Source organism: Carcharodon carcharias, chromosome 6 (genome assembly GCF_017639515.1).
Source record: "Carcharodon carcharias isolate sCarCar2 chromosome 6, sCarCar2.pri, whole genome shotgun sequence".
In the NCBI taxonomy this organism is placed as follows: domain Eukaryota; kingdom Metazoa; phylum Chordata; class Chondrichthyes; order Lamniformes; family Lamnidae; genus Carcharodon; species Carcharodon carcharias.
The window spans coordinates 166,877,920-166,900,720 of record NC_054472.1 but is presented as its reverse complement, the minus strand read 5'-3'; the positions used below and the strand labels follow the sequence as shown (position 1 = coordinate 166,900,720).

Sequence of the window (22,801 nt, the reverse complement as noted above, 5' to 3'; positions counted from 1 at the left end):
TGATATCGGTTGAAGGATAAATGGTGACTAAAACAGCAGCAGAATTTCCTTCCTCTTCTTTGAATAATAGTACAGAATCTTGCATGTCCATATCAGAGGACCTCAATCTAACGCTGCCATCTAAAAGGTACTTCCTCAGTTCTGCACGGAAGAGACAACCAGAATTACACGCTCAAGTCTTGATGTGGGATTTGAACCTACAACCTTCTGAATCACAGGCAAGTGTGTGACCATTGAGCCACAGCTGACATATTTACATATTCATTAGGAATATATTTTTTGATCTGCTTCTTATCCTTTATCAAAAGAACCCTCAAAAAATAGAAAAGTAATTGTGTATTATGGAGTTTTTCCCAGTTTTAATCTATCAACATTTCCTTGAAACAGGACCAAAATTAGGTATCTTGATGTCTTAAACCTAGACCTATCAAAGGGATTGAAATTTTCCTTCTCCAACCAACATGGCAAAGCAAACGTTTTAATGATAGCGCTATTATCCCAAATAGCAAATTTAGATCAAATCTTTTTATTTATCAATCACAGCGATGTATTAAAAATAAGTGTAGAGGAAGATATTTCTTGTTTGTGCAAAACCGCAACATCTTTTGGGGAGGGTGAGAGTAATGGGTAATTATACTGTCATGCTATGCCAGTCATTGATATGAGTAGAGGTGCAGAAATGTATACAGTAAATTGCTATACAGATACATTTCAAAAATTTTTCATAAATCACTGCTTTTTAAAAAAACTAAAAGTTGTAAATTCATTTGATTTCAAGTGATGTGCAATCACTTTGGATGGCAATGTTTTATTTCATACTACATCTATGAATATGCATGCATCAATAATAAAATTGAACAGAACAGTCACATTATTGAATGTTTGTTGGCTGCTGGTCTGTTTTAAGATAAACTGCATTTTTTTTTGCTAAAGGGAAAAGTGAATTTGCCTGTTAGTTGCATGATAGGTATTTCATTTGCCTTGCTCAAGTTACTTACTCAATTACCGAAGAAACAAATTTTTCAGATGGAAATTTAATGAAAATCTTTCTCTGGAGCTTGTGAAAAATAGTAACCGCTTTAAATGAACAAAATTGAATGCTGTGAATTGAACTAAAAGCTGAAAATGCTGGAAAAATTTAGGTCTGACAAAATCTATGGATAGAAAAACAGAGTTGTTTCGAGCCTGTATTATGCTTCTTCAGAGCCCTGTGATTTGCATCAAAGGAATTGAAATTGAAAAGTGCTGTGATTTGAAGGATTGGTTTGAGGGAGGTTCCATTTGTTTTATTCATTCATGGGATGTGGCATCACTGGCTAGGCTAGCATTTATTGCCCATCCTGAACTGCCATTGAGGCGATGGTGGTGAGTTGCCTTCTTGAACCACTGCAGTCCATGTGGTGTAGGTACACACAGTGCTGTTAGGGAGGGAGTTCCAGGATTTTGACCCAGCAACAGTGAAGGAACAGCAATTTATTTCCAAATCAGGACGGTGAGTGGCTTGGAGGGGAACTTCCAGGTGGTGTTCCTCCCATGTGTCTGCTGCCTTTGTCCTTCTAGATGGTAACAGTCATGGGTTTGGAAGGTGCTGTCTAAGGGGGCGTGGTGAGTTCCTGCAGTGCATCTTGTAGATGGTACACACTGCTGAAAATGTGTGTCCACGGTGGAGGGAGACAATGTTTATGGATGTGGTGCCAATCAATTGGGCTGCTTTGTCCTTGATGGTTCAAGCTTCAAGTGTTGCTGGAAGCTGCACTCATCCAGGCAAGTGGAGAGCATTCCATCACACTCTTGACTAGTGCCATGTAGGTGGTAGACAGACTTTGGGGAGTCAGGAGGGGAGTTAATTGCCACAGGATTCCTAGCCTCTGACCTGCTTTTGTAGCCACATTATTTATATGGCTAGTCCAGTTCAGTTCCTGGTCAATGGTTACCCCCAGGGAGCTGATAGTAGAGGATTCAGCAATGGTAGTGCCATTGAATGTCAAAGGGCAATGGTTAGATTTTCTCTTATTGGAGGTGGTCATTGCCCAGCGTGTGTGCGGAATGTATGTTACTTGCCACTTGTCAGCCCAAGTGTGGATATTGTCCAGGTCTTGCTGCATTTGGACCTGGACTGTTTCAGACTCTGAGGAGACACAAAAGTGCAATCATCAGTGAACATCCCTGTTCTGATCTTATGAATAGAAGGAAGGTCATTGGTGAAGCAGCTGAAGATGGTTGGGCCTAGGACACTGAGGAACTCCTGCAGTGATGTCCTGGAACTGAAATGATTGACCTCCAAAAGCCGCAACCATCTTGCTTTGTGCTAGATATGACTCCGTGATTTAGGGGTCATAAAATGGAACCAGTAATGCCACATCACTTAGTGGCATCAAAGGTAGCTTAGTAGCTTGCTTTTTTAGTAAAGTATTCTGAACTGAGTTTCAAAGCATATGCTTCATTCCACTTAGCACAATCTCTGCAACTATATAAACACATTGTAAAATAATTTATTTTTTAATGATCATAATTGTTGATACTTTTATTACCATAGCAATATTGTAGAAGAGATTATACCAAATACTACAATGATATAACATGGCCTTTCCCTCATGAGGAATGGAGTTCTTAACTCATACGTATCTCACTGACTGTTGCCAAAGGGCATGTTGGATGATTGCCCAGTGTCACTGCCTGGACATTATGATGTGTACCAGAACGGGTCTCTATTGCACACTAGGTGTTGACAGGAGAGAAGGAAAGACATAAATACATATCTATTTATCTATCTCAAAAACTCAGCAATTGGAGGTTTGAATCTCCAATCCACCATCATTGTGTGTTGTAACTTAATGTATCAACTTCTTGTGCAACCAACCATCACACCATATAGTAGGTCTAAAATCTGAGTTATTATTGCAGGTCTAAAATGTGATTTATTATTGCAGGCACACCAAATATTGGGCTGTTGATTTTTTGACCTTTACCAATATACAAATGTGCACTTTCTACCAAATGTATCAGAGGCTTAGAAGGTCATTTAGAGCCCAACAAAACAGGAGCTAAAGACCAAATCTCTAAACCCAAATTTTTGACATTAAAGTTACAAAATTTACACACAAAATATTGTTGGACATTACCTATATCCTGAGGTAAAAAATATAATTGTAACTCAGAAAATTGAGCAAATCTGCCATGTTTCACACAATCTGTTTTTGTTCCCATTGATCTAAATTGACTGGACCTGTTTGTAATATTCAAACAGCCAATACTCCAACTTCCAAACAGCACGGTTCACGGAGAGGTGGCACAATTTTAATTTAATGTGGATATACAATAAACCAAACTTTTACTGCCCTATGATTGACCTCACTGGAAAGGACTAATTAATCCTTTAGTTAGCAGTACTATTATGGAGATGTATATCTGATATAGAGGTTTGATTCATTCACATAGCTTTCTTTCACCATGCACAACATAACCAACCCAGAGTGATAAAAATTAATCTGATGGCATGGGCACAAAAGTGAGCACATTAAATGCCCATTTGACTTCCTACATGAGGCATTCCTCAGCATTTGCAAATTATAGGTTGTCTTCAGAAACAGATGTGGGCATTTCACTATTTCCCAGATGCATCCAGAGGTTAACCTATTAGAAAGACTAGTTTACATGTTTTCTCATTTATCAAAAAGTTACTCTTAACCACAATAACACCTGGAGAACAAGTTAAAGCTTTATTTACGTGGCATTCAGAGGACAAGTTTAGTTTCAGTGCAAACAGGCTTCATTTTCTCACCAATATTAACCGTGAAGTCTAAATTGGTTGTAAAGGCCTGTACAATGGAGTGAACTTCTTCCAGGGATCATCACTCCACTCTGATGTTGACTGAGATTGAATTAGGGTTGTAAAACTACTCATCACTAACACTACACTTGCAGTGTGAATGCACTCAGTGAATTCCAATGCTGCTTGATCTCTGAAAGGATGAGTTCTACTGCAGATCTTGGGATATTGATAAACTTGCTATGTGTTTAAACATCCCTTTGTACTTAAAAGAAAACAATGGACTTATGTTCAGTACTCATCTGCAAACAAACTTTGCTTATAGAAAATGATGTCTAATTGCATTGTGCACTTTACCACCAGCTCAAAAGGTATAGTAAATGTCTACCTGTAACAGGCTTCTGCTTATCAAATCCTATCAAACAGATAGAACTACATTTTAGGACAAATATGTAAAATCTTTTCTTGTGTCTGGAACAGTCAAAATCTAAAAAACTCTTTTCCTCTCCCCTTTCTCCTGAGCTTGGACAAGCCTTCAGTAACCTTTCAAATTATTGGAAGTTACTCTCTAATTGAGGATTAGCACACAATTAGTGACAAAATCCACGTGAAGCAGGGAAAAAAATGTTTGTGGAACAACCCTCCCCAATAAAAAAATGGCTGCAACACTAACAGAAACATTAACATACTGGTTATTAGCTGGTACAGTTATTATTTAGAAAAGATAAGGAAGTGTTGTATTCTAGAAACCAAACTGCCTTCAGGCACAAAACATGGCCTATATGACTGCAAATGATCATCTGCATTAGGTGAATTTAGGCATTAAAGTAGCACTTTATCAATGACATCAATTCAACTTTCCAGGACAAAAAACAATGTTTCACCAGAATATCTATACCAGTCAATCAATAGACCACTAATATTTAAGTCAATTTGCATCCTATTTACAATTATTTCCCAGCTCCATATTCTTCAGGTCAACACACAAAATTGCTATTTGATTACAAGCCATACAGATCAAACATCCTGGGGGACTTTTTTTTCTAAAATGGCATATATAAAATGTGAAGTATTAGCCTGCCTCTTTTTGGCAAACATTCTTACAACTTTTAGCCAGAGTCAATAAGCTTCCAAAAATAATTGTATTTCCTTCTAGTTGGTGACTTTTGTATAAATAAATATTCAAGTTACTAAAGGCAGAAAAAAAAACATCCAATTGGATTTGAAGACAGGAAACCCAATGGCATTTTATTTTTTTTTATAAAAATCACTGTAAACCATGTTGGCTGAATGTGTCAAATTCATACGATGGCGCAACTGTTCTTGTGATTATTATGGGCCTTGATTCGAAGTCTCATCTTTGGGCGATACTTTTCCAAGTATAAGAGTTGTTTGCTGTTGATGGCACCTCTTCGTTTCCTATTTCAAGGACAGAGAAAAAAAGTGAAAAGGAATGCAAAAATTCGGTGAAAATAAAGTGCTTTTAAATTTTTTATATTGCAAATGTGCCCAGTTTAGAGACTAGTTGGTCATAGGTGTCCCTGATGTTCCAAATCAACTGGAGGAGAATCAGTCAAGGCCACCTCTGGCAGCTCGTCTAAACAAATTTTACCTCGCCCTAGTTACAATGTCAGCTGAGTGTGCTATGGTGCAGGCTGAGTAAACCCTGGAAAGATGAGGAGGAATTACGCAGAATTTCAAAAGAAATACAATTACACTCGTTCAATTTGGACTTAACTGTTTTACTATTAGTGTCCAAGGGAAGGGTAGTACAAAGCTGTATTTTATTAAGGTTAAACACATCAATAATTTTGGCAGCTCTGCAAAGCATAAAGGACACAGTCTGCGTGTTTATTGCATCATAACAGAATCATGTTACGCCCTGGGGGAAGGGAAGAAAAAAGGTTTCCAGCTTTAAAGAGGAATGGATGGGTGGAGCTGTTTTAGCCACAGCAGTTAGGGAATTCAAATGACTTTCCTCTGTGCTCAGTTTGCAAGGGGAAATCCCAGGATGGGAGGTCCACCTACAACAACTGTACTCTAATGAGAATTGGCACTCGCCAGCTCGTGTCCAATTTAAACTTTCATGTACAAGTTAAAATCAAAGACTCCAATGTTCTTCATGTGTTGTAAATCAGTTTATTTGTCAAAACCAGCCAGGTAAAAGTGAAGATCTATTATCACTGAATAGAAGGATAACTCATACATCAAACAACAGTCAAACTGTTTTTCCAGGAACAAATGGCACTCACTGTCTGATGAATTGAATTGCATCTTCATACTTCATTCCACTTTCGATAAGAGCAACTGCTACCAATACAGGAGCCCTGTGTGTTTAAAACAAGCCAGTATAAGTATATCAAAAAGACCTGCATTTATATAGCACTTATCACAACCTCAGGACAACCCAAAGCTTTCTCCAGCTAATTAAGTAATTTTGAAGTGAATCATTGTTGTAATGTAGGAAATCTGGTAGCCAATTTGCGCACAGGCAGCTCCCACAAGCAGCAATGTGATAGCAATCAGAAAATCTGTGATTGAGGGATAAATATTGGCCAAGATATCAGGGATTTTTCTGCTGCTCTTTTTCTCCAAAATGATGACATGAATCCTTTACAGCCACCTGAGAGCAGCAGCAGTCTCAGTTTAACATCACCTGCAACAGTGCAGCACTGCCTTAGTAGTGCAGTGCAGCATCAGCTCAGAGTTTTTGTGCTTAAGTCTCTGGAGTGGGACTTGAACCCACAATCTTTTTTGACTCATTAGGTGAGAATGCTCCCAACTGAGCCACAGCTGACGTGGCAAAAAACATTGTATGTTAAAAGAGGTGAGCTATTGTTATACAAAACAACGTAATCCCACATATTAATATTCATCTGTCTTATCAATGTGGATAAATCAAAGGTCACAGATACTACATCAGGGTTCAGTAAATATATACATGATAAAAAGATCTATTTTAAGCAAAGATGGAAAAGGAAAAGGATCAGAGCACTATTACTGATCACTCATAAAATGCATCTCTTAGGAACATAGATAATAAAATGGTAGAATGAATCTCTTACATATCATTGGTGAGACCACATACACAACATTGTAGAACTATAAGATTAGAACTGCTATATTGCTCCCAGTCTTACTTCATTGACCAGTCTTTAACTTAACACTTCTTCCTTATTCCTACTCAAATGCGAGAGTTTCCCCTCCTATAAACTATTTTTGTTATGTTTGGTTAATTTGAAGAGGCTACAAGTTGTTTCTGCCATTTCTAGTTTATCTGAATCAACAGGCTGTTGACGAGAATATCAACCATAACTGTTACTCCGTTAAAAGCCAAAGAACATACGTCATGTTAGACATTTTCCAACATTCTTGAATGCTTACCGCCCAAGGCCAGCAACACAATGGACTGCTACACAGCTACCAGGCTGTTCGGTAAACTTAGTTTTAAGCAAATTAAGCCAATCATCCACAATTTTGCTTGGAGGTGGATCACCATCGTCAAACGGCCAATCCTTGAAAAGGTAAGAGTACAAGGACAATACAATATGAAGACTTTGCCATCAACTTGTCCACATATTTCAATACATGCTGCTGCTTATAAGGATGGTGCACAGTAAGATTAATGGTATACAGCAAGATGAAACCTGTATTAAATGTCGAATTAATCATGATTTTCATAGTAATTGAGATTTTTTCAAATGTCTTAGTGTCCCAAGATTTGAACTGAAAAAAGATAAGCACCATCTTCAATCAGTTCCATAACCTTTTGGTTAGTTTTTGGGGAGTTGTGTGGAGAGGAAAGGGAAAGATGCAGAAATGGAGCACATTCTGATGAAACAGGCTTTTTTCCATCACAGCCTGTCCCATTTTGATTTACATCTGTTATGTTACAATGCTAATCTTCTATCATTTCATTCACAGCAAATGGTGGGAAATCGTTCGCCAAATATTAAGACCTAGAATGACAAATTTGAAATCTGTCCTGTTTGATGCCATAGCAATTTCTTTTTTTTTTTAAAAAGAAAGACATAAAGACACGCAGATTAATTCAAGAGGTGACGTGTTAATGTTTTATGCTTGCTGTACAATACAGGAGTTAGAAGCGATTTTAATTCTTCTAACTTTTCCTGGCCAACTATTCTGGTAAGCCAATTGGAACCATCTGAAGTTTGTGATAGCAGAGTAATTGCGCAATGGAAGTTTTAACTTCCCGGGCAACTGTTGTGTAATCCTGACCTGGGTGGGTGTGTGTTCCCTAGTGCTTCTTTGGAGTAGCCCCCAGTTATTACTCCTAGAAGCTCAGAAGTTAAGGGCTAGAGTAAAATACTGAGCTGCAGGACAGTAGGATTCATTTGACATTGCTGCAACAAAAAGCTGGCACAGACACCAGGGACTGGATTTTTCGGACACTGCAGGCCCGTAAAATTGGATGCCATAACATGGTGCCATTCCCAGGGCTTACATACCTGCCCCCAACGAGTTTTATCAGTGGTGGGGGAGGTGTCAGTAGGCCTGTTCAATGGTGGGCCAATTGTAACCCTCAAGTGGCAGATTAATGGCCACTTAAGAGCCTTCTGACACTGGCGTCAAGTGTCCAGCCCGGCAGGTCTCACTGGGTGAACTGGTGGCCAGTCAAAGGGAGGGTGGGGCTGAGGGTTGCTAGTTTTACAGTCCTCCTTCTCTCATCTGAGAACCCCCTCCCGCCCATCGCCTAAGGTCTTCCCACCCCCATGTTCTCCATCCCTCCGCTGCTAGTCTTGCCCTACTGAGACCCAGACTTACCTTAAAAAGTCTAGGCTCCGTCGCTGAACATCTCCTTCGGAACTGATGCTGTCCCAGCGGCCACCGCTTCCAATGGTACTGCTGGGACCAGAGAGCTATCAGTCATTTGACTGGCTGACAGCTCTCAGAGGCCAGACTACCTCCACAGATGGGAGCAGGATGGCCTGGAAGGTCGTCCTCAAGCCAATTAATGGCCTGATGACTATTAAATTGTTGTAAGGTGATCCAGTCAAGTGGGGGCGGGCTCAGGTGGTGGTGGGGGCAGTAGGGACACCCACACTCATGAAATCCAACCCCATTGGAGCCTGTGCAGTAAATGTATATACTTCTGTAGTCCTATCACTTCGTGAATTGAGTTGTAGTTTTGCTATATTGATCTTTTGCTATTATATAATTTTTAATAAAATACCTGATTCATAGATTATAGCCTTAAATCACTTGGGTTAACAGAACATTCATCTTTCTTTTCTCCCCCAAAGACCTGTACACTGACTTGAAAGAGCTTATGCCATTTGAACAGAGGATATTACTGCACTAATGCTGCTCTGTTTTAACTTAGGTGCAGCTACATTACCACATTACCACATATTGTGTATTTAAAGTTCACATGTAGTGACAACTTGCTTACAGGAGTAGGTTTTCACAGAGCACTTGAGCGATAACACAGCCCAAAACTGTAACAGGAATGCTTCAATTGTTTTTGGAACCAAAAGCTCAACTGACAACATGAGGCTGATTCATTACACTTAAAAAAAAAAATCACATTCATTCCAATTCAATTTCAGGAAGGAAATTTGTTTTCAAACCACAATTTGATTAAACATAGGGTCTATTTCACAGGTCAAAAAAATAGCAATACTAAGAATACTATAATTGAACTTCCTGTGTGTGAGGTTTACCTTTAGACTATTATATTAAGGCATAAACCAACTTCATTGTAATAGAGATTTCACACTCAGGCTCAATGGCAATTTTAACTAAAAAAATTTAAGATATTGCACTTTTATAGTACAAACATTTCGCTAGAAATGGGGAGAAATTCTCTTTTCTGAATGGTTATATAAACTGCACCAAACAGCTGAACTGGATTACAATTTCCGTGAATTTGACTTTTTTTAAAACAAAGTCAAATCCAAGTAACGTCAAGGTAAATTGTATGCATAAATATATGTAGCATTGTCAATCGATCTAAGAAAGTAAGTTCGAAATCAATGATTTGACCTAGTAACAGCTTAGGACAGAAACAAGGTGGAACAATACAATGCTAATCATATTCATTGAATTTGGCCTGAGACCGAGATTAGCTGTTCCCAAAAACATTTTTATTAAATACATTGTTAGAGGTTGCAGCAGAAGAATTCATAATGTTCCAAGATTACAAGAAATTTAAAAATGGGAATCTGTGTCAATCTACATGGGAGCAGGGGATGGAAAATAAGGAGACTTCTGCACCATTTATTAAAAATTAGTTCCAATTCCTAGAACTGTCATCTCCTTTCTCATGATCACAAAAATTTTCTGTAAGAGAGACTAGCAACATACATCATAAACCTCATATTTAGCACACTGATCTTGCTGTTGCGAACATGTTCCAAATTTTGCTACTTTCCTAATTAGAATACGGCACGAGTACAATGGCAAACGAGGCATTTGGCATCAATTTAAAAGCTTGCTTGGCTTATTCTCTGCTCTCATAATACACGAAAATAAATGTCAATAATTATTTTACTCCATTATTCATTTATAATGTAGAGACTTGAGGCAGGATTTTACATCCTGCAGGCGGATGGGCGTATGCTTAACCTAATTGGATGTAAACAATTAAGAGGCCGATTAAGGCCACTAATCAGTTAAAGCTGTTTTGTGCTGCCCACCCAACCTTACGGCTGACAGGTGAATCAGCCAGGCAGCCATTGGGTTTTTTTAGGAAACCTCATCGTAGGGTGGGATGAGGTTTCCAACATTAATTTAATATATTAAAATGTTTTGACAACATTTTTACTATGTCCTTGTTCATGTGAGTCAGTCCTATGTGGGGACATCTTTTTCACATTCTCAAAAGCTTTATTTCTGATTTTAAAATTCTTCAGCTCCCTGAGGCAGCTCCGTGTGTTCAGGGATCTATCAGTGCATGCTCCCCGCGCATGTGCAGACTTTTGCGCTCGCACTCCGTCGCTCCCATCCCCACCCTGGCAGCGCTGAGCTTCTCAGTATGCCTTTCATGCTGGTTGGCTGTTAATTGGCCAGCCAATGTTAAACCATGGTGGTGGTTGGGGGGGGGGGCGGAAATCGATCTTGGGCAGCCTCCAGGCCTGCCCGCTGCCCCAAAAATCCTGCCCTTGGCGTGGCCTGAATTCGTAGTTCACAGTAAGCAGTTGAAACTACAGCTTAAAATAATTGGAGATTAAAGTTACACTTCCATTCAATGAAGCCCTCTCAGGGGCCCGTTCTCTGCAAACAAAAGTAATATGTTTAAGCCTTGCTCCTTTTTAAATTACCCAGGGACTTAGGAAGCCTATAGTTCCCTGCTGCTTTTGCCTTGGCCTTTTAGGGAAGAGAAGCTGCTACCCTTACCTGGTCTGCCCTACATGTGACTGCAGATCCACAACAATGCAGTTGACGCTTAACTGCCTTCTGAAATGGCCTCGCAAGTCACTCAGCTCAAGGGCAACTGGGAGTTGAAACTCCTCGGAGCAAGAAATCCTGTTGTCTTGATTTTTAAGTCAAAGTAGCAGTGGAATGAAAACCATCTTAAATACCGGAGAATTGTGATGCTATCGTCTTTAATGAAGTTGGAAATATGCTAATTAATTTCAAACTGTTTTTGGTGAGTGTAAGGTTGGGTCTATGCATAAGGTGATACAGACTGGCATAAATCCCCAAGAAAATCCAGTTGAATATCTACTAGGACTGCACCAACGTGCCTCTAGAGCAGGTTGTTCTATGATGCAGTAAGAGTGATCCCTGAAAACTAATCAGCACAGATGAGATTGAAATGACTGCCAACCTTTTTGTAAACCTTAAGCATCTGCAGCAGTTATCAAAAGTTCCCACTTACTTTTGCTTTGTTGAAGTTGAACATTTTGCCATAAGCTGTATCTGAAGGCTGTGGAGCATGTGTGCGCACATGTTAAGTGTTCAGCAAGTCAGGCAATATTTGTGGTAATAGTTAAATGTGCACACAGCATAATTTATAACTTGTTTTTTTCTTCAGAAAAATAGCTAAGTAGCTGATAAGAAGTTATACTCAAGAATGCAAGAAAAAAAATCTACCACGTACTGAAAGACATCCGAGGTTGGGGAATGAAGAAAAGGAGAGCATTTGAGTGGGGTGAGGGGGGGCAATGGTTCTGGGGGCGGTTTTTGAACAGAGGTGGTAAGAGTACAGATGACTGTCAATTACACTAATGGATCCCCATGTACCTTTGAGGCAATCCAGAAGAGCAAAAAAGCAAGTTGGTAATGTTTATGTGGCTTACATTAATTGAATGAATAGTAGAGATTATTGAAATTGCATAAATCCAACACTTTTCCTGTGTGGCTATTTTTAAACAAAAAGATATTGCTGTGCTAGGAGGCACTTATTAGTATTAAGCCAAACTTCACAAATAAGTGCGAGTCTGCGTTGACTACAAGTATAGCACATTGGTCATGACAAATTCCTAAGAATACAAGTTTTCAATGGAGGAAAAACTGCTTTTCTTATTCATAATTCATGAACAACAAATCAATTGTTTTGCTTTGTTCACTTTTTAGGATTTTTACAAACTGTTCCACATAAAAATGGATGTCTGTTTGACCAAATGGAAATTTAAAGTAAAGCCTCATACTTACGATTACTTCAATACCTTCATTCTCCACGGGACTCTTGTCATATGTAGCGTCACATACTCTCACAAGAGTGGTCACACCATACTTTTGCAGCTCCTAAAGGAGAGGAAAGCACATGGAAGCTTACAATTTAGAATGAGTACTAGGAAAGACATTTTGGGAAAATGATTGAAGGGGCTATAGACCCTTTGCAATATGGATTTTTAAAATTTACTTTTTTACTGCATTAAGCTTAACTGAAATTCAAATCTTCAGATTCTTAGTTCTCAGAAGGGAAACAAAACAGAACAAGCATGCAGATGGAGTTGATCCTCCTCTGGGCAATGTAGGACTTAGGTGCAGATATAGGCCATTCGGCCTGGTCTGCCATTCAATAGTGGCTGATCTGGTTGTGGTCTCAATTCCACTTCCCTGTCTGTCTCCTATAACTGTCAGCTCCCTTGTCTATCAAAAACCTGCCCAACTCTGCCTCGAATAAATTCAATGACCCAGCCTCCACTGCTCTGTGGGGAAGATAATTCCACAGACTAACGACCTCAGAGGAAAAAATTCTCATCTGTCTTAAAATTATATTCTTAAACTGTATCCCTCAGTTATAGTCTCCCCAATAAATCCTCCGGATATCTACCATGTCAAGTCCCCCAGGACCTTATGCATTTCAATAAGATCACCTTTCATTTTTCTAAGCTTCAATGGGTAATAAGCCCAACCTGTTCAACCTTTCTACATAGGATAAGCTTTTCATCCCAAGAATGAGTCAGATAAACCTTCTCTGCACTGCTTCTAATGCAATTCTGCCTTTTTTCCCAAATAAGGGGTCAAGTAAGGAATAGATAAATAATCACTATCAAGTTAAAAGCAAAATACTGTACTTGCTGGAAATTCAAAATAAAAACAGAAAATGGTGGAAAAACTCTACAGGTCCAGCAGCATCTGTGGAGAGAGAAACAGTTCTGAGTCTGTATGATTCTTCTTCAGAGCTAAAGATAAGTAGAAATGTGATGGATTTTATACTGTTTCAGAAGGGATGGGGCAGGTGGAGCAAAATAGAAGGTCATGGATAGGTGGGAGCCAAGGAGAGATTGACAAAGATGTCATGGACACAAGACAAAGGGAATGTTAATGGCAATGGTAAAGAGTAAAGAAGTTGGCATAAAGGTAAGATAACAGAAGGTGTTAATGGCAGGACAAGAGTCTGCGCTCTGAAAATATAACATTAAAACAAGTGACAGATGGACCTGTGGGAGGGGAAGAGTGGGTCTGAGGAAAAAAGGATAAAAAGAATGAATAAATAAAAAAATTAAAATAAATAAAGAAATAAATAAACGATTAAAAAGGTCAGGATGGAAGAGAGGATTCATGGTCTGAAGTTGTTGAACTCAATGTTAAGTCCGGAAGGCTGTAAAGTGCCTAATCAGAGGATGAGGTGTTGTTCCTCCAGTTTGCGTTGGGATTCACTGGAACATCGCAGTAGGCCAAGGATGTACATGTGGGTATGAGAACAGGATGATGTGTTGAAATGGCAAGCGACATGAAAGTCTGGGTCATGCCTGCAGACTGAATGAAGGTGTTCTGCAAAGTGGTCACCCAGTCTGTGTTTAGTCTCCCCGATGTACAGGGGACTGCATTGGGAGGAGCGGATACAGTAGACCAAATTGAAGCAGGTGCAAGTAAAGGGCCGCTTCACCTGAAAGGAGCTTTGGGGCCGTTGACAGTGAGGAGGTAATCACTACTAAGTGCCTTCTACGACAGCAAGTTCCTTTTTTAAAAAAAAATATGCAGCTTCAATAATCTAATATTCATTCAATTAATATAAGCCTTTCAAATTCTGACTTTTAAAGTATACATTTAATTTCTTTCAGCAAGTTATTTTTAAATCTGCTTCCATTGGTAGTGCATCCTAGATCACCATAACTCCCTGCATAGAAAAAATTCTCTCTCCTCTGCTCCATGTGTCAATTATATTAAGATCGGTGCCCTCTGATTATCAACGTTGTCAGTGCAAACAATTTCTCCTTACTTACTTGGATTAATACCTGTCAATACTTTTAATGTCTCTATTAAATCTCCCCTTGAACTTATTTGTTCCAAGATCAACAGTTCCATGTTCCTCTAGTCTCTCCACGGAACTGAAGTCTTTATAATCTCGGGTATCATTCTGGTAAGTCTCCTTTGTGCTGTCTTCAAGGCCATGACATCATTCCTAAAGGATAATACCTAGAATTGGACACAATACTCCAGCTAAGGCCTAACCAGTGATTTATTAAAAAATTAGCATAACATTCTTACTTTTGTACTCAATGGCTGGATTTTCACTCCTGGGTCAGGAGCGTAGAAGTGGGACACTTTCCAGCAACGCAAACCTAACCCTGAAAAAAGTGGACCAGAAGGTCAGATTTTAGTTTAGGTTGTGGGCTTCCCTGGGAGATGGACTGAGTGACCCTGGAATTGGTGTGGAGGATGCCGGGTGCAGAAGCAGATTGGGCAGAACTGCCTTGGTGCACCAGCACTGTATTGAAGTTATGTTATAAAACCCAGAGAAACATAAAACCCTCACCCCTCCCACACAATCCCCATGCTCCATCCGTGCCAACCCATGCCCCCCAGCTAACTCCCCATGCCCCCCAGCTAACTCCCCATACCAACCTATGCCCCCATGGCTCCTCTCACCCTCTATACCAACCGCTCACCCCACCCAACCCCATGGTTCGTTATAGCCCCTATGCCAACTCATGCCAAGCCATGACCCCACTGACCCTTTGCCCCTACACATACCATGCCAACTCTCCCAATATCCACTATGGACAGGCCTCAGGACCCAAGCTGAGATTAAATAGTTTCAAATGCCTATGGCAGATTTCAATTGACTAAAAAAAAACTCACATTCATGAAAATCCATTTACTATATATACATTCCTTCAACTACATTATCCCTTATAAGAAAAATCATTTCATTCAATTGCATAATCCTTTAAAAACAAGCATTGGAATTCATGGTCCCAGTTCAAAGAGCTCACAATCATTTGGAGCTGTCAATCAAACTGTGAAATGGCAGGCATCCTGTGATAATGGATAGTTGTGAAATCAGTCATGCAGCATTAATCCAGTAATGGTAATCCTAAAGCTTATGTCAACAGAGTGAAATAGAAAACTCATTTCTTTGAAAGGCTCCAGGCAGTTTTCTCAAAGAGCTAAGGCTGGGTGTTTAAATGCCTCAGTTTGACAGCTCCCTTTGACAGTTGCTTTTAATAGCTCATCCACACCTTTAACAGCTGTTTTTGATAGTTCCAATAAGCTTAACAGTTCCAATGAGTTATGCACTTTTTAATGCACATTCAAGCCTATCTTCAGCAATCCCAAAGGGCATCCAGCCTGCCCCAAAGGTGTCCTGGAAGTATATCCAAAGAGGTACCTTACCTCTCCAATAGGATACCCAGGCTATCCTAACAAGTCCACAAAGTTCAGGCTTGCTCCTACCAGGTCTAATCTGCATGTCAGGATCAGACACCTCACACTAAAGTCACATGTGAATGGAGGCAGCTGCTGATTTCTATGAGCAGCTGCTGCTGTGAAAGGTACATTCCAACCTGGACCTATTCAGAAGAACATAAAAAAAATAGGAGGCCATTCAGCCCCTCGAGCCTGTTCTGACATCCAATAAGATCATGGCTGATCATCTTGCATTTCAATTTCCATCTAACCCTGATAACCTTTGATTCCCTTGCCTAACAAGGTTCTATCTACCTCTGTCTTAAAAATATTCAATGACCCCCACCTCCACCACCTTCTGAGTCAGAGTTCCAAAGTCACACACCCTCAGAAAAAAAATCTCCTCATCTCTGTCCTAAAAGGGCGACCCCTAATTTTAAAACAGTGTCCCCTAGTTCTGGACTCACTTACAAGAGGAAACATCCTTTCGACGTCCACCTTGTCAAGGGCATTCAGGATCTTGTATACTTCAATCATATCACCTTTCACTCTTCTAAACTTCAGTGGAAACAAGCCCAGTCTGCCAAAGTTTCCTCATAAGACAACCCACTCATTCCAGGTATCAACCTAGTGAACCTCCTTTGAACCACCTCCAATGCATTTACATCCTCCCTTAAATAGGAGACCAAAACTGTACACAGTATTCGAGGTGCGCTCTCACCAACGCCCTGTATAACAGAAGCATAACATCCTTGCTTTTATGTTCAATCTCTCTTGTAATAAAGGATAGCATTCCATTAGCCTTCTTAATTAATTGCTGTATCAGCATACTAACTTTTTATGACTCATGGATGAGAACACCTAGATCCCTCTGCACCTCAGAATTATGCAGCCATTCTCCATTTAAGTAATACTCTACTTTTTGTTCTTCCAGCTAAAGCGAACTTCACATTTTCCCACATTAAACTCCATTTGCCAGATCTTTGCCATTCACTCAACCTAATCTATACCCATTTGCAACCTCATGTTGTCATCACAACATACTTTCCTACCTATCTTTGTGTAAACTGCAAATTTAGCTACCATGTCTTCACTCCCCTCATCTAAGTCATTGAAGTAAATCATAAAAAGTTGAGGCCCCAGTACCAGAACCCTGTGGGACTCCACTCGTCATATCCTGCCAATCTGATAAAGATCCATTTATGCATACTTTCTGCCAGCCAATCTTCTATCCATGCTAATACGTTACCCCCTGCACCATGTGCTTTTATTTTCCATTATAACCTATGATGTGGCACCTTATCAAATGCCTTCTGGAAATCCAAGTACAGCACATCTACAGGCTACACTTTATCCACTGTGCATGTTGCTCCTTCAAAAAAACTCCAATAATTGGTTAAACATTACTTTTCTCTCACAAAACCATGCTGACTCTTTCCGATTGCCTTGAGCTTTTCTAAGTGCCCAGCTATAACCTCCTTAATGATCAATTCTAACAACTTCCTTATGACAGACGTCAAACTAACTGGCCTTTACTTTCCTGTTTTCTGCCTCCCTCCCTTCTTGAATAGAGGGGTTATATTTGCTACTTTCCAATCTGATGGAACTTTCCAGAATCTAGCAAATTTTGGAACATTAACACCAGCGCATCAACTACCTCATTAGCCACCTCTTTTAAGACCCTATGATGTAGTCCATCGAGACCCAGAGACTTGTCAGCCTGCAGCTCCATTAATTTTCTCAGTACTGTTTCCCTAGCAATTTCAATTTCACCAAGTTCCTCTCCTTTTCACCTTCTGATTTGCAGCTATGACTGGAATATTTCTTGTATCCTCTATAGTGAACATGGAAGAAATGAACAAATATTTTGCTTCTATCATTTCCTCATTATTTAATATTAACTCCCCACTGTCACTCTCTAGAGGACCAACACTCACTTTACTTACACTTTTCCTTTTTAAAGTACCTGCAGAAACTCTTGCTATCTGTTTTGACATTTCTAGCTAGCTTCCTCTCATACTCTAAATTTACTTCTCCTGATTAACCCTTTAGGCATTCTCTGCCGTTCTTTATATTCTGTCCAATCATCTGTCCTGCCACACATCTTTGTGGAGTTGTATGGTGCTTGGGGGCAGGACTTCCGGATTCGGGCCCCTTCCACCATTTGTGCAATGACGGAGAGGTTTTCTGTTATTGTGAAAATACAGGCCTTTGTCTCTTTGCAAAGCCAAGAATTGGAAACGGTTTCCTGCCACAGATTGTGCGCATGCGGGCCTCCCCTATAATGATCTCCAAACACACTAAAATAAATAAGTTAAGTTTGCAACTTGGTCACTCTAAGTGCAGGAATAATTAGTTAAGGCTCAATGTTGAGTTACACATGAGCAGCAGGCATTGGCTGAGGGTTCTTGAATTCTGTAAAAGACAAGCTACAGAGCACTGATGAAGGAAAGAAAACTTAGGAGCTACTAATTTTTTTAAAAATTAGAAAATTTTTTGGTAAATTCAGTAAGTGTTATTTTTCAACATTTAACAGACTTTTATATGCACACAAACAGGAAACAAGTGAAAAGATAAAGTAAAAGATATATATCTCTTTGCTCCCCTACACAAATTTACTTTCTTGCGTTTCAAGTATTAAGTGTCTTCCTTACTCTGATTGAAATTAACCAACTCTCACTTTGCTTTACTGAACTTAATTTACCTTTCATCCATCCACTCTGCAAGCCTTTTCGTGTTGCCTGATATTTTATGGCTGTCCTCAACCTTGTTCGCTATATCCTCCAACTGGGTGTTATTGGTAAATTCCAACATCATATCTCCAATTCCCAAGACAAATGTAAATGGTGAACCACACTGGCCCTAGAACAATTCCCTACAGGATTCAACTTCACTCTTTGTCACTTGAGAAACTTCCCTCAACCCTGGTCTTTTGTTCTGTTTTATAACCATCTTTCAATTAGTTCTGCAACCTGGTTCCCCAGTCCAAACGCCTTGAGTCTCCTACTTTAACTGAAGGACTTCTAATAGCCCATATACACCACATCCACTCCATTGCCCATGTTCACTGTTATTTCTTCAAAGAATTCAATAAGGTTCATTCAACATGACATTCCTTTTAGAAATTTATTTAAATGTTCTCAGCCTCTAGATTCGTCATCCTTTAGTAGAGATTATAAACCAAGTCCCTTGTGTTATGTAGATTTTACTGTTTTCCTTTGTATTTTCCCTTTAGATACTTCTTTGAGATTTCTTTTTGATGTTTAATGCTAATATTCCCAACTATATTTGCAATTAAGGGGTTCGTACATCTTTTCATACCCAAAGTGCACATGAGAATTAAACCATTATTTTCTTCAGATAATGCCCTTTTAAATCAGCCTTTCAATTTTCACTCCATTTTGAGATCGTTTTCTCCAATGTCAAGAATGGAGACAACCAGCCCACCCACAACCTGCTCAATCAGCACAAAATTACAAGCATCTCACCACTCCTGAAGCTAAACAGTACCATTTAGCTTGACTAGACATTCAATTTACATAAGTTTGGTTGAAACCATTTCTCAGTATTCTTACTAACTGCAGCTACCAGTGTGATTGATACTGTCCAAGCATTAAAACTTTAGCTATCCAAAAGAAAACTGCAAATGTGGAAAGTTAAAGTTTTCACATTTTACAGTTTAGTTTGCAGTATTCATAGCATTTTATCATTCAATTTGAAATTGCACCGATGTATCCATGAATTGGCAAACTGAAGCCTTAAGACCAAGTCCTCTGAGGAGTCTTTATGCTGCTATCAGCATCTCCTTTAGCCCTTATCACTACCATTAACATTCCCTGTCTTTTTGTCCATGACATCTTTATCAATCTCTCCTTAGTGCCCATCTATCACTGGCCTTCTATCCAGCTTCACCTGCTCCACCCCCTTTAAACAGTATAAATTTCATCACATTTCTACTTCTCTTTAGCTCTGAAGAAGAGCCATACAGATTTGAAACATTAACTCTATTTCTCTCTCCACAGGTGCTGTCAGGCCTGAGTTTTCCAGAATTTTCTGTTTTTACTTTCAAAGTGTCTTACGCTGGACAGTGTTTGGGCTTACAAAATAACTTTAGTGATAATGCAAATGCAAACTGTTGCCTGCTGACAAAGAATTAATTTAGAATGCAAACGTGCTACCAAATTGTAGACAATCATACACTGAGTATTTTCTTAGTCATGCAAAATGTACACTCAAAATTCCAAAAGGGAAACAAAGCAGCTATTTCTTGCCTGGACATGGATTCAAACCTCGAAACAGTAGGATAAATTCAGTTCTGGCAGATGACGCGATGCAAGTTGGCACTCTTTCCAAAGCACAGTCTCATGCGTAGATCTTAAGAGTTAACTTAGTCAACTTTAAAGAGAGCAATAGGATTACATTTTGGACAGACCTTTCATCAGAATTATAGTAATGAAGAATTGTCTGTGTGAAGATCTTTAGGATCCATGACTAAAACCCAATCTTTTCCTGACCTACCTAGATTATTACACCAGGTCTCCAAGGCTTAATTTGAAGAATTTATGGAACTCTGAACTAGAGAGATGTAGAACTATAAAGATCCATAATGGACTGATGGAATAGCTGGCTGCTTATGAAATGTTTTTATCTACATTAATAGCCTTAATCCAGTAAATTGGAAAAAGCTATTCGCATTTGAAAAATGGCTCCAGAATTATATCCTGCCATAGTTTTACACCTTTTAAAGTAGGTGTCTTGTCCTTAACCAACCATTTTCTCTATTTAGTACAAGAAAACACCAATGGAGATTCTGAAGACCCAAAAAGAGATTCTCATTACCTACGAAACCTTATAAACTCTGCCTGTTCCTGAGGTGACAAAGCAGAAACATTATTTTAGTGACAGACTTTCTCAAAATTCTGCCTCTTTCAATGGAGATACCTCCAAGTTAGATGAAAGCAAAATAACGAGGATGCTGGAGATCTGAAATAAAGACAGAAAGTGCTGGAAAAACTCAGCAGGTCTGGCAGCATGTGAGGGTCAGTTAACATCTCAAGTCCAATATGGCTCTTCTTTGGAACCCCAAAATTAAAATTAGCTGGTTCTCTGCAGTACAAAGTTCCTGTCAAGGCCTAAATATGCATCTTGATCTAACGAGGTGGAATTGCAGCACTGGTTAAATAACGCTAAGGAATAGAATTCTTGGCTAAATCAGCACTGTATTTTATATTCTTTCACAGGTTGTGGGTGTCGCTGACTAGGCCAGCATTTGTTGCCCATCCCTATTTGCACTTGAGAAGGTCGTGGTGAGTTGCCTTATGAACCACTACAGTCCATGTGGTGCAGGTACAGCCACAGTGCTGTTAGGGAGGGAGTGCCAGGATTTTGACCCAGCAATATAGAGAAATCAGGGCAAATAAACTGTTAATAGCAACAAGTCTGCACATTGGTTCTGTAATGCTCAAGTTGTGTGTTTTTCTGTTATTTTAGGCTCATTTTAATTTAATACCATTTTTTTTCAAAGCAACTGTATATTTTTAAATAAACATATTCAAAGATGGTATCACATAATTCCACTGCACATCTAGACTGGGGATTGTGCCAATTTAACTGCAAGGCAGACAGCTGACGACGCCTGATTCACCGAATTTCTGGACAGAGCAGGACATCTTACTGTACAAGTTTTCAGTGGGCCATTCATGAAGAAAGCATCCAGCACTGAACATGTTCCTTTTCCCTTTTCCAAAAAAAAGGTCCAATTCTACATGTATTGGACTACAGAAATAGAGTTTGTTCATTATTTTGTTCCTTTAGGGACCTTTTTCCCCACCTCAAATGCGGTGCTTTTTACACTTGATCAGTTAAGACATATCACTCTACTCCTAGTTCTAGATTCTAAAGGGAAACATCCTCTCAACATCTACCCCATCAAGCCCCTCAGAATCTTATGTTTTAATAACTTCTTGTTCTTTTAAGCTCCAATGAGTATTAGACCAACCTATCCTCTTAAGACAAGCTCTTCATCCCAGGATACAACCTGTTGCACCTCCTCTGAACTGCCTCCAACACAAATATATTCCTCCTTAAATAAGGAGGAGGAAACTGTAAACAGTACTCTAAGTGTGGTCTCACCATGCCCTGTACAGTTCTATCAAGACTTCCCTAAACCTATGCTCCATTTTCCCTTGCATTAAACTCCAACTTTCCATTTGCCTTCCTAATTACTGATTGCACCTGCAAACTAACTTATTTGAGATTCATGTCCAGGGACACCCAGATCCCTCTGTACTACAGTAGTGTGCAGCCTCTCTCCATTTAAATAATATTCAACTTTTCTATTCTCCCTGCCAAAATGGATAATTTCACATTATATTCCCCCCGCCAAATTGTTTGCCCACACACTTACCTATCTATGTCCCTTCACAGGTTGTGTCAGCCTCACAACTTGCTTTCCCACATTTGTATCATCATTAAATTTGGTTACAGTACACTCAGTCCCTTCATCCAAGTTATTAATAGTGATTGTAAATAGTTGAGGCCCCAACACTGATTCCTGTGGCACTCCACTAGAAATTGAAGACAGAGAGGAGAAGGTTTTTTGTCCCCCTTTGTACGGATGGTTATGAGGTTTGGAATTCATTACCAGAGTTAGCGGCTGAAGTAGGGGCTAAGTCAATATTTAAGAAGAGTTCAGATAAATTGTTGAAGGCAATGGGAATTGGTTGAGCATTTGAGAAAGATAAACAGCAACATGACTAGTTGGGCCAAACAGTTTGCTCCTGTGCTTCAGTTTCTTTGCAATTCTAGATGTTGACCAACTAACTGTGCATCTTTATTAATATAAAAACAAAAAAAACTGCGGATGCTGGAAATCCAAAACAAAAACAAAAACAGAATTACCTGGAAAAACTCAGCAGGTCTGGCAGCATCGATGGAGAAGAAAAGAGTTGACGTTTCGAGTCCTCATGACCCTTCGACAGAACTTGA

General features: G+C 39.4%; 1 protein-coding gene across 9 annotated transcripts in view; it reads right to left on the bottom strand.

The window, feature by feature from the left end:
- Positions 1-2,495: 2,495 nt before the first annotated feature.
- Positions 2,496-22,801, bottom strand: part of LOC121278997 (protein tyrosine phosphatase type IVA 3-like) — a 153,039-nt gene continuing 132,733 nt past the window's right edge. For all 9 annotated transcript variants that reach the window (XM_041189700.1, XM_041189703.1, XM_041189707.1 and 6 more), the window contains 4 exons: positions 12,389-12,481; positions 7,154-7,284; positions 6,022-6,096; positions 2,496-5,188 (listed from right to left, as the gene is read on the bottom strand). In XM_041189700.1, the coding sequence (XP_041045634.1) occupies positions 5,071-5,188; positions 6,022-6,096; positions 7,154-7,284; positions 12,389-12,481 (417 nt within the window). In that variant the 3' untranslated portion in view covers positions 2,496-5,070. The remainder of the gene's footprint in view (positions 5,189-6,021; positions 6,097-7,153; positions 7,285-12,388; positions 12,482-22,801) is intronic.